The sequence below is a fragment of the Eriocheir sinensis genome, chromosome 45 (assembly GCF_024679095.1).
Source record: "Eriocheir sinensis breed Jianghai 21 chromosome 45, ASM2467909v1, whole genome shotgun sequence".
Taxonomy (NCBI): domain Eukaryota; kingdom Metazoa; phylum Arthropoda; class Malacostraca; order Decapoda; family Varunidae; genus Eriocheir; species Eriocheir sinensis.
Genome location: NC_066553.1, coordinates 8,395,965 through 8,410,029, shown reverse-complemented (window position 1 = coordinate 8,410,029; position 14,065 = coordinate 8,395,965). Strand labels below are relative to the sequence as shown.

The following is a 14,065-nucleotide window of genomic DNA, read 5'->3' as shown; positions in this document are numbered from 1 at the left end:
ATGTATGTATGTATGTATATGTGTGTGTGTGTGTGAGAGCGCGCACGCCGTTGGGTCGGTCACCTACTGAACCCTTCTTCTCTTCCTTGCGGCAGTCTTCCTGTCTTTCCGTTACTCACCTAAACACACACACACACACACACACACACACACACACACACACAGAAAAAAAATAAAACTTCTTGTAAACCGCAAGCTACACACTTTTATTTTGTTCCGATTTCATTAATTTTATAATTTGCCCTTAGTTTTTCTTTTCTATATTTTTTTCGTAATATCCTTGAAGTACAGCTAGACACGTACTATTTCACCACTCCCAGGTATCTATTTAAGGTATTATCAATTATCAATATTTTCAACACTGACAATGCAATGACAAATAATCACAGATTTCTACCATTGCAACCCATCACACTCCTCCCTTACTCTAAAGGCAAAATATATACTTCTCCATTTTTAATTCAGTTCTAATAATATATTTCAAAACTCTGCACGACTTTTAACAAGAAATTACAAAGTGAACGTCAGCGCCTGATTAAATATATTTCTCCAACACTTCATGACATCGCTCTGACCTTCCTCAGCACTGTTACTCCCTGAAGTTCAAAGGTACGTACTGCATGAACAACAACAACCAACATTCCCCACAAAGCTACCCGTGGGCACAAGACAGATTTAGACTGCTCTCTCTTATCTATCCAACGCGAGTCCCAAGCCAAGCCAATACTACAAACGGATCAACAAAACCTCCCCGAAATGATGGCATAAATAGCCACTCGCAGTTCCAATAAGTGTTGATTTAGGAGCATGACTCACCAAGACAACCCTCTGTTCTCTAGACACCGCTACTACTATGGTGGCATACGTAACCATCAACTGACATATACAGCCACTTGCAGTTCCAATAAGTGTTGATTTAGGCACATGACACACCAAGACAACCCTCTGTTCTCTAGGCACTATCCTTCTCCTTCTATCGTAGTAGTATTGATAGCCATAAACCGACACTACCTTTAAACCCTTCTATGTCAACATCTGTTCTCAATACACTAAAGTCCAAACTTTACTCCTTACAGATTGATTAACCAAAAAGTTTTCCTGTGCATAGATTAGAGCACAGCCTTCACAAACAACAACATCAGTAGTAAATATTTCACAGCATAAGAACAGAAACATTAGCCAGCACTCACAACAAACCCATCATCTACTTCAACCCAAGCAATCACATCCATTGATCAGAACACAACCCTCACCAAGACAAATTTCTACTCTACACTGTTATTCCTAAAGTTCGAAGGTAACAGGAGCCCAAACAAAGCACTGACACAGACAATGTTTATCCCCCCCCCCCAGCCTCTCAGCCACAACTATTCCCTTGTTATGATAAACCAGACACTCTTGCAGACAAAGCTTTCTCCCAAACAAGAGTTGATGCGTATTGGATATATGCTAAACCTATAGGAAATGGCATCTAATATATGCTATAGAGTTTCTACTAGCACAGGAAATAAGGCAACTTAGAAACAAGGGTTTCTTCCTCCCATTTAAATGAAAATGCAATGCCTTTTAAATAAGAAAGGCCAAATAAAGCTGTGAAAAACAGCCTCTAACTCTGACTACTTCCTCTGTTAGCATACACCAACCCTCTGAGACAAGAAAATCTGCACGATATTTATTTATATCACCATAAACCCATTACAAGGTGAATATATCATTAATCAGTAAATGTTAGCATCAGACATCAAGACAGCAAATGCAGATACAAGGTAGAAAGTTTTGCAGTTGTCAAACACTGAAGGTAAATCATAATGCAGGGAGTTAAAAGAAAAGCAAATATATACTTTGAGAGCCATTACTTTTGTTAGTCATGTGTTCAGGTATCTCTGGGAAGTCTAACTCTGTGCCAACACCTTCATTCATCCATAAATGCTCCACCAACGCAAACAATAAGACAGCCTTCAGCCTCACAGCCAGTGACAATTAATCCCTGATAGCCACCAGAACACAAAACACACCATGACCACACACCACAGAACACCACCACCAGAACAAGCTGACACACCATGACTCAAAACATTAATTGGGATGATCTTGATGATAGGAATGTCTCCCCCGGTGGTGAAGGTGAAAGTGCTCCCTTCTGTAGGTGCATGAAACAGAGCATAACTCGAGCCATTCTCACTTGCAGTAAATATTACACTAGTATACCAACAAAGAGCAATGGCAGCAGCAGCAGCAGCTTTGCAAATGTTTGTTTGGTACACACACACACACAATGATTCACTCCACTACTTGCTTTACTTGTAGTTTGAAAGGAGCACAGTGCTTGTGCCACTACTCTTTGTTAGTGTACTCCATGATCAATGATGAACCAATGGTGAAAAGCAAGATAATGAAGGCCCATACCTTCCTTAACTTTTGGTGTATTGGAATGTCAGGAAATAGTACATTATATATCTATCAAAATCAAACTGATACAACCCATCAAATACAGCAAAATGAACTCTGATTAATCCATACTTTTGGCTCTGTTTGCAAGCATACTTAACCCTCAGACAGCAAAAAAAACATACTGAACAGGCCCACACACCAAACTTAAGTGGAATCTTAGTCAGCAGCTTATCCACAGATCAACCATATCTGAGGAAAGTGTCTGAACGTACTAAACCACACGTCCGTATGTCAGTCATTGCTGGCTTTTTAATTACCAGCAACTTTTTGTATAGATACTGGAAGTCTAAGACAAAAAAGGTAACAGAAGAGGTTCACACCCTCACTTCTGACCTGCACGATAATCAACACAGTAAATATGTGTGAACGTTGAATAGTTGCACCATAAAAGAAGCTCCGGTGCCTTGAGAGGCCATCAAATCAACAAATGAGGAAATCTTGCAGCACTAATACAGCACTGCTGAGTTAGCTAAGTAGCACTGGGCTGGGTGACAATGCTAAATTGATGTGTTTACAAACACGAGTCAGCACACACCAGTCTAGGAAAACTTTAGCTAAAGCACTCTTCCAAATGCAAATATTACAATCCTTTTTTTTTGATCAGCTTTTGCATTCCCATAACAATGTTTCATTATATCTTCACTGAGCAAAATAACCTTTTATTATTATTATTATTACTTTCTTGATAACAGCCAGACTGAAATTTTCAAAAGTAACGTTCTTTACAAAACTACCATCCTCCTCCATAAAAAGAAATCCAAATGCAACTTGGATGCTGTGATGGTAAAATATTTTTCGTAATTAATGCAGATTCAACCTGCTTCACTGCAGTGTAGTAGGCAAACACTGGTAATGCTTACACTCAAAACATGAAATTTTCCCCCACAAGAGAGATTCATATGATCAGTAAGGGAAATCATAATTAAAATTAACTATGAATACACTTAATCTATTGTAAAATGTATCATAAGAGCATGGTTTTACAAGATTACAGAAATGGAAAATATATAAAAAAAAATCCTAGAAACTTTGCAATTTCATTACAACCCCTTGGAAACTCATCCCCATCTCATGTTCTCTGACTACCAAAAGTGCAATATGAAAATCAACTCAATAATGTATCAAGTGAGTATGTACTAATGTCAAACAGTATCAAGAGAATGAGGTGTTCCTGAAAAGTACTCCTATAACAGTGTGGCCAACTATATCACCAGACTAACAGTGAAAGCTAAGTGAAACTGAGCCAGCAATTTGTATGCAGACTGTGGGAGGAGAATACTACCCTCAACAGGGAACCCCACGGTCTTGCTGAATGTGTGTGTCTGTATAAGTTATTAAATGACTGTTTGGAGAAATACTGGAGAGTACAAGTATGATGAGTCCAAGCTTGCTGCTGGAACTGTCTTCCTATTTTAGTGCCCTATATCTGAGGCCCCTGCTTACATATAGCTTACGTAATGTGTTTTTAGTATGCCATATCTCAAGCCATAACCTGTGACCTGGGGAGGCATCCAGGTGGGTAACCCCAGCAGGTGAGTCAACTAAGTATGGGTAGGTGGGGTGAGTGTTCCCTGGCTCCCCGCCTCGCCCCTGCACCTTAGTACAGGGAAGCCAGAGAAGGCCATTACAACAAAAACAACAACACGTCCTCCGCGCAGACCAAGCCCCCAACGAGCGAGCAGACAACAAAAAAGATAATTTTGAGCCCAAAATTTACGGCGGTGAGTGGACTGAGAAATTTGCAGTAACGATCCACCACTTAGCCTCCACGGGGTGTAATGGCGGAAAGCAAGCAGGATTCCCAGCCCTGGCATGCCTTCCTTGAGCCCGCGCCCCCGCCCCCGAGGAGGAACACAGCCCTGCGCTTTGTTAGTGTCTCCCTTTGTCAAGTGAGGCGCTGGGCACCCTTACCTACACCACCACTGCGCTCACACCCTTCCCTCTCGTTCCACCCCTATCCCTTTGTGAAGACGTGCTGTACTCACCCAAGTAGATGTCACCGAAGGATCCACTTCCTATCTTCCGTCCTAGGCGATACTTGTTGCCAACCCTTAACTCCATCCTGCAAGAGAGGAGGCCAAATATTCACATCAGTATTGCTCTAGTGGGACTGAGGGCCAGCCATCTTGGAATCAACAATAACAAGAGCTCCGACTGAGCCTGACAGAGCTGCACATACTTGCAGTTATCTCCTTACCTGCTTCACCAGCACCTTAAGTCTCCACTCACAAACTATGTTGAATGTATTGACTTTTATCTCATAATGATATTTGTCGTCTAGGGTTTAAAGTAGCGGTAGATTAAGGGGATAAATCCGAGGTATAGAGAGCCACTGTCACCATATTCACGGGGCCCGGATGAACACTGAGTCAGCTGGGACGGGAGCGAGAGGGCAGCACGTACCGCGCTGCCTCCCTCCGCTCACCTGTTTCACTCACTTTCGTCCCCTCCCGTCACCCCTGCGGACACAGCATCCACATCCAGCACACAATATCACCCACACCCTTCCCCCCACACACCTCAAGACCAATCCATTCACTGCAAGATACATTTAGCTGCCAAATCGTCAAAACTTCATCGGAATCCGCAGTTCTACAGGGTTCCTTTTCATTGTTAGCTCCATAATGTTTAGGTCAAATCGCAGCTTCTGGCAGCCTGTCTTCTGAGTGAAGGAAAGAACTTTGTATCAGCTGATTCTTTATTCCTTCTTTCAGCAACGGCTTCTGATGGAAATGAAAAACCGTACGGGCAAGCGTGTAGAACCGTTAGAGAAATTTCACTGCTGACTCACGCTGAGGGAAGAGGAGCCAGCGAACGGGGAGCTATGCCATTTGTTAACACAGGAGCAAAAGGCAACACTTTTTTCGTCGCTCTGGACACTTGACATGTGCCTCATGCGGCGAAAAAAAGAAAAAAAAAGTTAAAATATATACATACAGTGCTCCTACAGGTCGGTGAGCGCCTGCCGTTCACACTGATCTCAAATACACAATAAATATTCTCGAGGGTAGCCACTGCACACGATACACATACTTATCAAACGTTTGCTACATGCACTAAATCCAGATATCTGAAAGGGAATAGAAACAAACACACCAAAGTAAAGAGAAATCACCATCCATCCATTAATTAAGACCCCCACATAACCTCGTATCCACCACCACCACCACACTCCACCCTGCCAGCACCACTACGTTTGCTACAGTCACCAAATCCAGATGTCTCAAAGGAAAGGAAATAAACACACACACAAGTTATGAGAAACCACACTCCATCCATTCAGTCCAGCACATAACCTCGCATCCACCACCACACTCCACCAGCCAGGACTCCCACCACGTTTGCTACAGTCACCAAATCCACAAATGTCTCAGAGGAAAGGAAACAAACACACACGCAAGTAAAGAGAAACCACCCTCCATCCATTCAGTCCAGCACATAACCTCGCATCCACCACCACCACCACCACCACACTCCACCAGCCAGGACTCCCACCACGTTTGCTACAGTCACCAAATCCACAAATGTCTCAAAGGAAAGGAAATAAACACACACGCAAGTAATGAGAAACCACCCTCCATCCATTCAGTCCAGCACATAACCTCGCATCCACCACCACACTCCACCAGCCAGGACTCCCACCACGTTTGCTACAGTCACCAAATCCAGATGTCTCAAAGGAAAGGAAACAAACACACACGCAAGTAAAGAGAAACCACCCTCCATCCCGGCCATCCATTCAGTCCAGCACATAACCTCGCATCTACCACTACCACTACCCTGCCAGCAAGCCAGCCAGGGCCCCCACCACACCCTGTCACTTTCTACCGCCACCCCCAACTTTCTACACGACACAGACAAGCACACAGCAGCCTCTACGTACATCTTAGAGCGTGTCTTTGTAGTGTGGAGTGGCACAAATGAACACACTGGGATGGAGGAGGCGTCGAGCAACACTATCGCAAGACGAGCAAGAGGAGCGGTACACGGGCGGCCCCGAGCTCAACGCGGCGGGGTGGTGGAAAGCTCACTGTGACCACACGCGCCACTGACTCCTCTCTTGCCTCAGCTCTGCCACCTACTACTAGTCCCTCCCCCAGTCCCCCTTCTTGCCCGGACACACACATACACACACACTCACACACACATGTACCCACGCATGTTACCTCTGCTCTCCACCTGTACACCTGTGAATGAGCAACGTGCCTTTTCTTTTCCGCTCAGATTGCATTGTTTGTTGAGAGAGACAGATAACCAAATGACAGAGTGTGATATGGAGGCAGAGTTGGCTAAATGAACATATGGAGAGAGAGGTAGCTTATTCATTTTGCTAAAGTGGCAGCGAGTCTAGGAGTGAAAATAGAGAAACTCGGGTCAGCTGTGTGCCGTCTTGAGGAGTAAAAAAAGGACAGAAAAATGTCTTGGAATTCTTTAGAGCAAAACATTCACGTGTGCGTTTATAGTATTTATGAGAGAGAGAGAGAGAGAGAGAGAGAGAGAGAGAGAGAGAGAGAGAGAGAGAGAGAGAGAGAGAGAGAGAGAGAGAGAGAGAGGGGGGGGGGGAGGTGACAAACGCTAGACCTTCATGTAGCTTCAAATACGAAAGAAAATAAGAAAAAAATTGCAACTAGAAAAGATGCGTGCAAATTATAGGTATTATCCAGTGTGCATGAAAAATTTACACTTCCTGAACACACACACACACACACACACACTCGTAATGCTTGCCTACATCCTTGCTTTCCTTCCTACTAACTGTACATGCAAACACATACTTAAATAACTAATAAAAAAATAACTTCCTGATTATTATGCCCAATATTTCGAGCAGTAGGCAAGACTATTCTGTTACCTAACGTCACCTAGATCTACTTATTAAATGTCACCAGTCACCTTGTAAACTAGGTCCTTCATATATACACAGGGCCCAATAGGTAAAGCCTCGACCGTCAGACAGTGCTTTAATCTTATCTTTCCAGCCCAGGAGTCTTATCACCACTTGTAAAGGTGACATCACGGTGTTTACCAACCTTCACGAGGCCAGGCAGCCCCGCATATTATTCTCCTCAGCCCACGGACGTAGACACAACACACCACTTGATCACTTCTGCTTCCATTGTCCCATTTACTAGCACCACTACCACCACCACTTCTACCACCATAACCACAACTGTCCCTATTTCCACCATTATCATCATTAGTAGACACTTGACACCACCATCTCCACACTGCTTCCATTGTCCCCTTCACTACCACCATCACCACCACCACCATTGCCACTACCATCTCTATTTCCATTAGTACTCCCATCACCCTTACCATCGTTAAGACATGATACTACCATCACCACCCCTACCATTGCTACCACTGTCACCACTACTATTATCCCTTCTACCACCATCCCCATTACCACTACCACTATTATTTCTACCAGTACTGCCATCACCCTTACCATCATTAGTATATAATTATCATCATCAACCACTATAACCATTTCTTCTATCATCATTACCTCCACAACCTCCACTACCACCTGTACCATTTCTACCCTATCTTGTTACATAACCACCTTTAATACCATCACCAATTTCACACCATTTTCACCATATCCAGTACCAGTACCTTCAATATCACCACTATCATCAGAACCACCCCCACTATCATTATCACCAGTAAATACCTTCCCCACCACCACAAGTCACCACCAGCATCATCATCATATTTTACACCATGGACCAGCATAGCAATAAAAAAGGGAAGAATGAAACTTTGACCTTGAGAGCAAATCCGAACAAAATCCCAGCTGCAGAAAAAAAAACTCTCCACGCACGTAGCTTCTCTAACCACACATATAAATACTTTTCCACTTTTTTTCCTAAGGTTTAATTAAGGATACATCAGGATTCTTTTTATTTTTTTACCTTGAAACGAAGGAGAAAGAAAGAAGACCTAAATGAGAGACCTTAATCGTCTTCGAAGCGAGGGTAGAGGAGGAGGAGGAAGGGGAGATAAGCTAATGGTATCAAGATAGCTAGGGCAGCCAAGGTCACTACAAGCTTCGGCCGTCATTATCGTGATTATTGTGTCTTGCGTGGGAGTGCTGCGTCCCTCCCTCGCTTCCTTGCCCTGCATCGGAGGAAACTAGGTTAGTCCGGCAATTACCGAGACCCGCCCCGCATTCACGCTAATTTTGTGCAAATACGACGGAACAAGAAGAAGAACAAGAAGAAGGAGAAGAAAAGAAGAAGAAAAAAAAGAAAAGAAAATGATGATGAAGATGAAGAAGAAAAGAAAGAAGAAGAAGAAGAAGAAGAAGAAGAAGGAAAATAAGAAGATAGGAGAAAACTATCGAGACGCCCATGCGCATTCACCCGAAATTTGTATATACATGATGGAAAGAAGAAGAGGAAGAAGAAGAAGAAGAAGAAGAAGAAGAAGAAGATAGGAGAAAACTATATCGAGACCCCCGCATTCACCCGAAATTTGTATATACACGATGGAAAGAAGAAGAAGAAGAAGAAGAACCTACAACAACGATAACAGCCAATAAAACCCCCCAGCCCACAGCTCCTCCATGGTACAGTGGTTAGCATGTCTAGCTGGGAATCTGCGGATCTGGGTTCAACTCCAAGCACGGGCGGTCGGTGCGCAGCCCATCTAACTAATCAAGCTCCCTTTTGGGTCTGGTCGATAAATGGATGTCTGGGGAAACCTGGGAAAGGTAAACTGTCATAAACTGGATTTTACTCTGGCCCCGCGCCCCGGGATATTGGGATTTTACACCAATGAGACAGAGATGTACACCGAGGCCACGCGCAGCTGTAGTATATGCCCCTATCGTCACCTTTACAGCTCCACACACCAGCAAGTTTGAGAAGAAGAGAGTTACACACACACACACACACACACACACACGATTGGGACAAACTATGAAGAATGCAGATTTCGTTGCCATGGTTTCCTTTTTGCTTCAGACGGTAATTTGGAGTTAATCTACCCTCGCTTGGGGGTACTCGTGAAAGGAGGTGATTGACGAGGAGAATGAAGGAGGAGGAGGAGGAATAGAAGATAAAAAGAGGAGGAGGAGGAGGAGGAGGAGTAAGAAGAAGAGGGAGCAGTCAACAAGGCGGTGTTGTGGAGTGAATAGCTCTAGGGAGATGAAGAGCTGAAGGTATTGAAGGAATTATTACGTTCGCCTTGTTATATTACATCACAGAGGAATCAGGGCGTGTAGAGCTGTGTGTGTGTGTGTGTGTGTGTGTGTGTGTGTGTGTGTGTGTGTGTGTGTGTGTGTAGTTCTCAGCCACATCTACACCTTTACAGACTACGTACACCAATCAAGGCAGGTAGTGAATCATGAGGATGCATTTACCCACGTTTCAACATTCTCAATTTGCCTGCCTCCTCGAGAGCTAGAAGAGGATGACAAAAAGGAAGGAGAGACCACAAGTATAACGCTCCTTGTGAAATTAATACTTACAATCGGAAAGAAGGTTGAAAGTTGTCTGATGTTTAAGACATTTCCTGTAAAGAATTACTTCATAGGCTTTAGAAAGGCAAGAATGTGAAGCTACGGGGCGTAAGTTTAAAGAGATCGAGTGGTCACCTGTTTTAGGAACAAGTTGTATTGTCAGTGTAGTTCCATCAGGAATGAAAGGTAGATGCTGAAAGGGAGAGGAGAAAGAATTAAATTAACTAGCCATTATATCAGCACAATAGGAAAGTTTTTAAGGGTAAGAACATCACCCGGGGTCAATAAGCCTTCTGAGAATTCAGGCCAGAAAATGCATAAAAAATATCATTACCACGAATTATTATAAAAGGCATAGTAAAGTCAAAGGGTGGGTGTGCAGGATGACTATGCCTTTAATTATCCAAAGTGGAATTATCATAGAAAGTTTGATCGAAGAGTTATTTGTGGCAGCTGTAGAATCATCAGGGATAGAGAGACGGGGCAGGCGAAGTGAATTAAATTGTTGGAGATATTTTTAGCAGATAACTTAAATCTCTTGAGAAATTAGTTAGCAAGATTCAGATATTTTCTACTGAAGAAAGAGTTTTTGGTCAGGATCATATATGTGATTGTTGAACTTGTCAGTAATCTTGTAAATACTCATCCGAACGGCTACTTTCTAATATTCCATTATTATTATCATCACCATTATTATTATTATTATTATCATTATTATTATTATCATTATTATATTACCTCTGCTCCCACGCCATCAAATGGGGATCTGGGAAAGTGTGGACAAATCCCGCACAATATGCACGTCAACCCCTTCATTCGAGGAAAAGCTCCGCCGTAATTAACTTTCAAAGCAGCGTTTCAGGCCAAGGCGAGTTTAAGCAAGTGGAGAGAGGGAGAGGAGGAAGAGGGGGAGGGAGTTGGGGAGGGAGAGGGACAGGGGGATGAGAGAGAGAGAGAGAGAGGAGGGGCATGAAGGAGGTTCCCCGCTAGTGTTCCAGGGGCGGGGAGAAGGGGAGGAGGAAAAGTGAGGCTACTTCCGCCAGTTCCCTTCACCTACCGAAGGTCGGGGCCGCCACAACAGCAGCAGCAGCGGCAGCCTCCCCCGCCACACACACACACACACACGCACACACGGTGATGAGCAACAAGGGCGAGATACAAGCATTCTCCTTTTTTTTTTTAGAGATACGTTTGAGGTATACGAGATTTTTATTGTTACTGTATTAGCAGATGATGCGCTTGTTGTAAGTTTATTCTTTAATACTATGCGGGAGTGGTAATCAAATTAACTTTCACAGTGGGTAAAAAAATGTATATACTTGATTCTTTTAAAATGTTTATGTACACGATTTAAACTTTTTGAGATGTAGTATGTGTATGAAGGTTTTTTCAGGATAGCACGAAAAAACGTTAAGGCGAGATTATAAAAAAAGATGAATCCGACCAGTCTTTATTTTCGAAGGATTAACCGTTTAAAAATAATGTAGAAAACACCTCATTTTTTTACTACCACCACCACCACTACCACCACCACCACCACCACCTGTCTCCTTGTTACTATTTCCACCCACCACCTCCATCACCACTACCACCACCACCACCACTATTACTGTCCCCACCTGCCGTCCCCACCACCGCCTCCACCACTGTATACTTATCTCCTATTTACTGTACTCACCCACCCATATCCACCATCACCACCACCACCACCACTGTTAATATCCCCACCCCGGCTCACCACCATCACCACCACCACGACCATTTACCATCTACAATTGTCTACTTGTTACTATTCCCAAACACCCATAACCACCACCACCACCACCACCACGACCATTTACCGTCTACAATTGTCTCCTTGTTACTATTCCCAAACACCCATAACCACCACCACCACCACCACGACCATTTACCATCTACAATTGTCTCCTTGTTACTATTCCCAAACACCCATAACCACCACCACCACCACCACGACCATTTACCATCTACAATTGTCTACTTGTTACTATTCCCAAACACCCATAACCACCACCACCACCACCACCACCACGACCATTTACCATCTACAATTGTCTACTTGTTACTATTCCCAAACACCCATAACCACCACCACCACCACCACGACCATTTACCATCTAGCTACAATAGTCTCCTTGTTACTATTCCCAAACACCCATAACCACCACCACCACCTCCACTACCACTACTATCACCACCCCTACCACCACCACCACAATGACTATCCCAACCCACCCATAACCACCTCCACTATCATTACTATCCCCAGTCACCACCACAACCACCACCTCGGTTACTAATCCCATCCACCCCGCCACTCACTACTATCATCACCACCGTCACCAAACCGTTGCCAAGCTTCTCACACCTTGGCACGCAACAACGTTTCTACTTTCCCACCATCGTCCCCAGCACGATATCACGACTACCTCCAGCGACATCACCGTTAGCAGTACTGTGAATTTGCTCCATCACCGCCACTACCTTAAGACACCGATGAGATCACTACAGTGGTCACCCAAGTAAACTGTATTAAATGGAAAAATAGAAAAAAAGTGTGTAGGTAGTGGGGTATATATGAAGTAGTTAGACATGCATGCATCAAACTTCTTCTTCTTCTTGGGTGTTTTTTATGGGGCTAGTTACTTCGATATGATTAAAAATATAATAATTCTTTTTTTTTTTAGATTGTAAAGGCCTGAAATAGCAAAATTAGACAAGAAGAAGCGTGTGTTAACTTTCAAACACTCTTATGTGTCTTTTCTGTGAGTTTTCCTACAGGTACTATTATTTCTTTATTTCTCAAGTATGATATGAATGACGTGTTGCACGATAAACTAAAAAAAGAAAACAAGTCGATAAGGATAACTTTAAAAGACTCTTGAATATGTGTCTTTTCTGTGAGCTTTCCCACAGGCAGCTACTATTTTCTTTATTTCTCAAACATGATATAAATGGCTAACACGGCAAACTAAACGCTAGCTCGCCTAATTCATATTTAATGTAAATTAGATGCATGCGAGCCTTAATTTACTACTGCATGGTGTCAACAAGAACTAATTAGGGTGCCGATGGTAATGTTTCCGGTGCCAGTAAACAAAAATCGTCATTGATTACACTTAATGGGAAACAGATGTGCAGAGGCAGTAATTAAGTGTTATTAGTGAAAGCAAGAATACGCGTGCTGAAGGTGGTGGTGCCGGTGGTGGTGGTGGTGCTTCCGGTGAGTGTATAGGCACGTGGGAGTTTCACCAATTTCACCTTCATGATGAAACAGCGGATATCTTCCCTTCTCCCCTTCCGCCCCTAAGTGACGCAGCCGTATGGACCCTGGTATGGCCTACCCACCTGTAAATGGACGCAAGTGACCGGAATCGGAAGCCTAGATGGTATGAAGCGAACTCTCTACACCGGCATACGGAGGGGGACTATTGATGTATAATAGGATAGTCATTTCTACATTAAAAAGATTTCCATTACTTGTTTAATATTTTGTCGGCATTATAAGACACTTTCGCTTCTCACATCAACTATTTCTAAAGGTCAATTAAAGAGGAGATCAATCGGGTTCTGATGAGTGTTTCTTCAGGTTCATGGTACATAAGAAGAGTCAAACTACCACCAGGGTCATAAAACTACTCTTGGAAATACCCAAAACTCCTACGAAAGCCTTGTCAAACATGTGAACTCGGGCGACAAAATGTTTAGTAATACGGTCCTTAGACACAAACCAAAGCTCTGCAAACTTCATATGGTTAAAAGTGGGGACAAAGGTGTATGGCAACAGAAAACAATTAAAATCAAGATATGACAACGGATAGTACACATACGTAAGAGAAGGAACAAAAGACTGCGACAGGGTGGGACATAACTGGTGCAAAGCTTCCCAAATGGAGGCCGTACCGCATAGTGTGTGATGAAATAAAGAAGCGAAACGTTTACATCGGAATAGGAAGCCTGTGGGTCATCTTCTGCCTTCGTGCTGGCCCGTAAAATGTCTGTTCTCGAACCACTCTGATCCGTCCCTTATAACTTTGCTGTTTACTGGGAAGATTATGAGGAGATGAGTAATATATGCATGGTTTGTTTATTTTTCACTTGTATTAGTTGTTTAAAAAAGAG

The 14,065-nt window shown here is 43.3% G+C and overlaps 1 protein-coding gene across 3 annotated transcripts in view; it reads right to left on the bottom strand.

Annotated features, from left to right (window-relative positions):
- Positions 1 to 6,520, bottom strand: part of LOC126980711 (casein kinase I-like) — an 88,246-nt gene extending 81,726 nt beyond the window's left edge. The window contains exons 1-2 of one of the 3 annotated variants that reach the window (XM_050830896.1): positions 6,335 to 6,520; positions 4,437 to 4,513 (exon numbers count right to left, since the gene is read on the bottom strand). In XM_050830896.1, coding sequence (XP_050686853.1) covers positions 4,437 to 4,513; positions 6,335 to 6,336 — 79 coding nt within the window. In that variant the 5' untranslated portion in view covers positions 6,337 to 6,520. Of the gene's footprint in view, positions 1 to 4,436; positions 4,514 to 4,648; positions 4,825 to 6,334 lie in introns of those variants that run through there. The other 2 variants (XM_050830898.1, XM_050830897.1) reach the window with 2 other exon arrangements.
- Between the last annotated feature and the right edge of the window lie 7,545 nt (positions 6,521 to 14,065).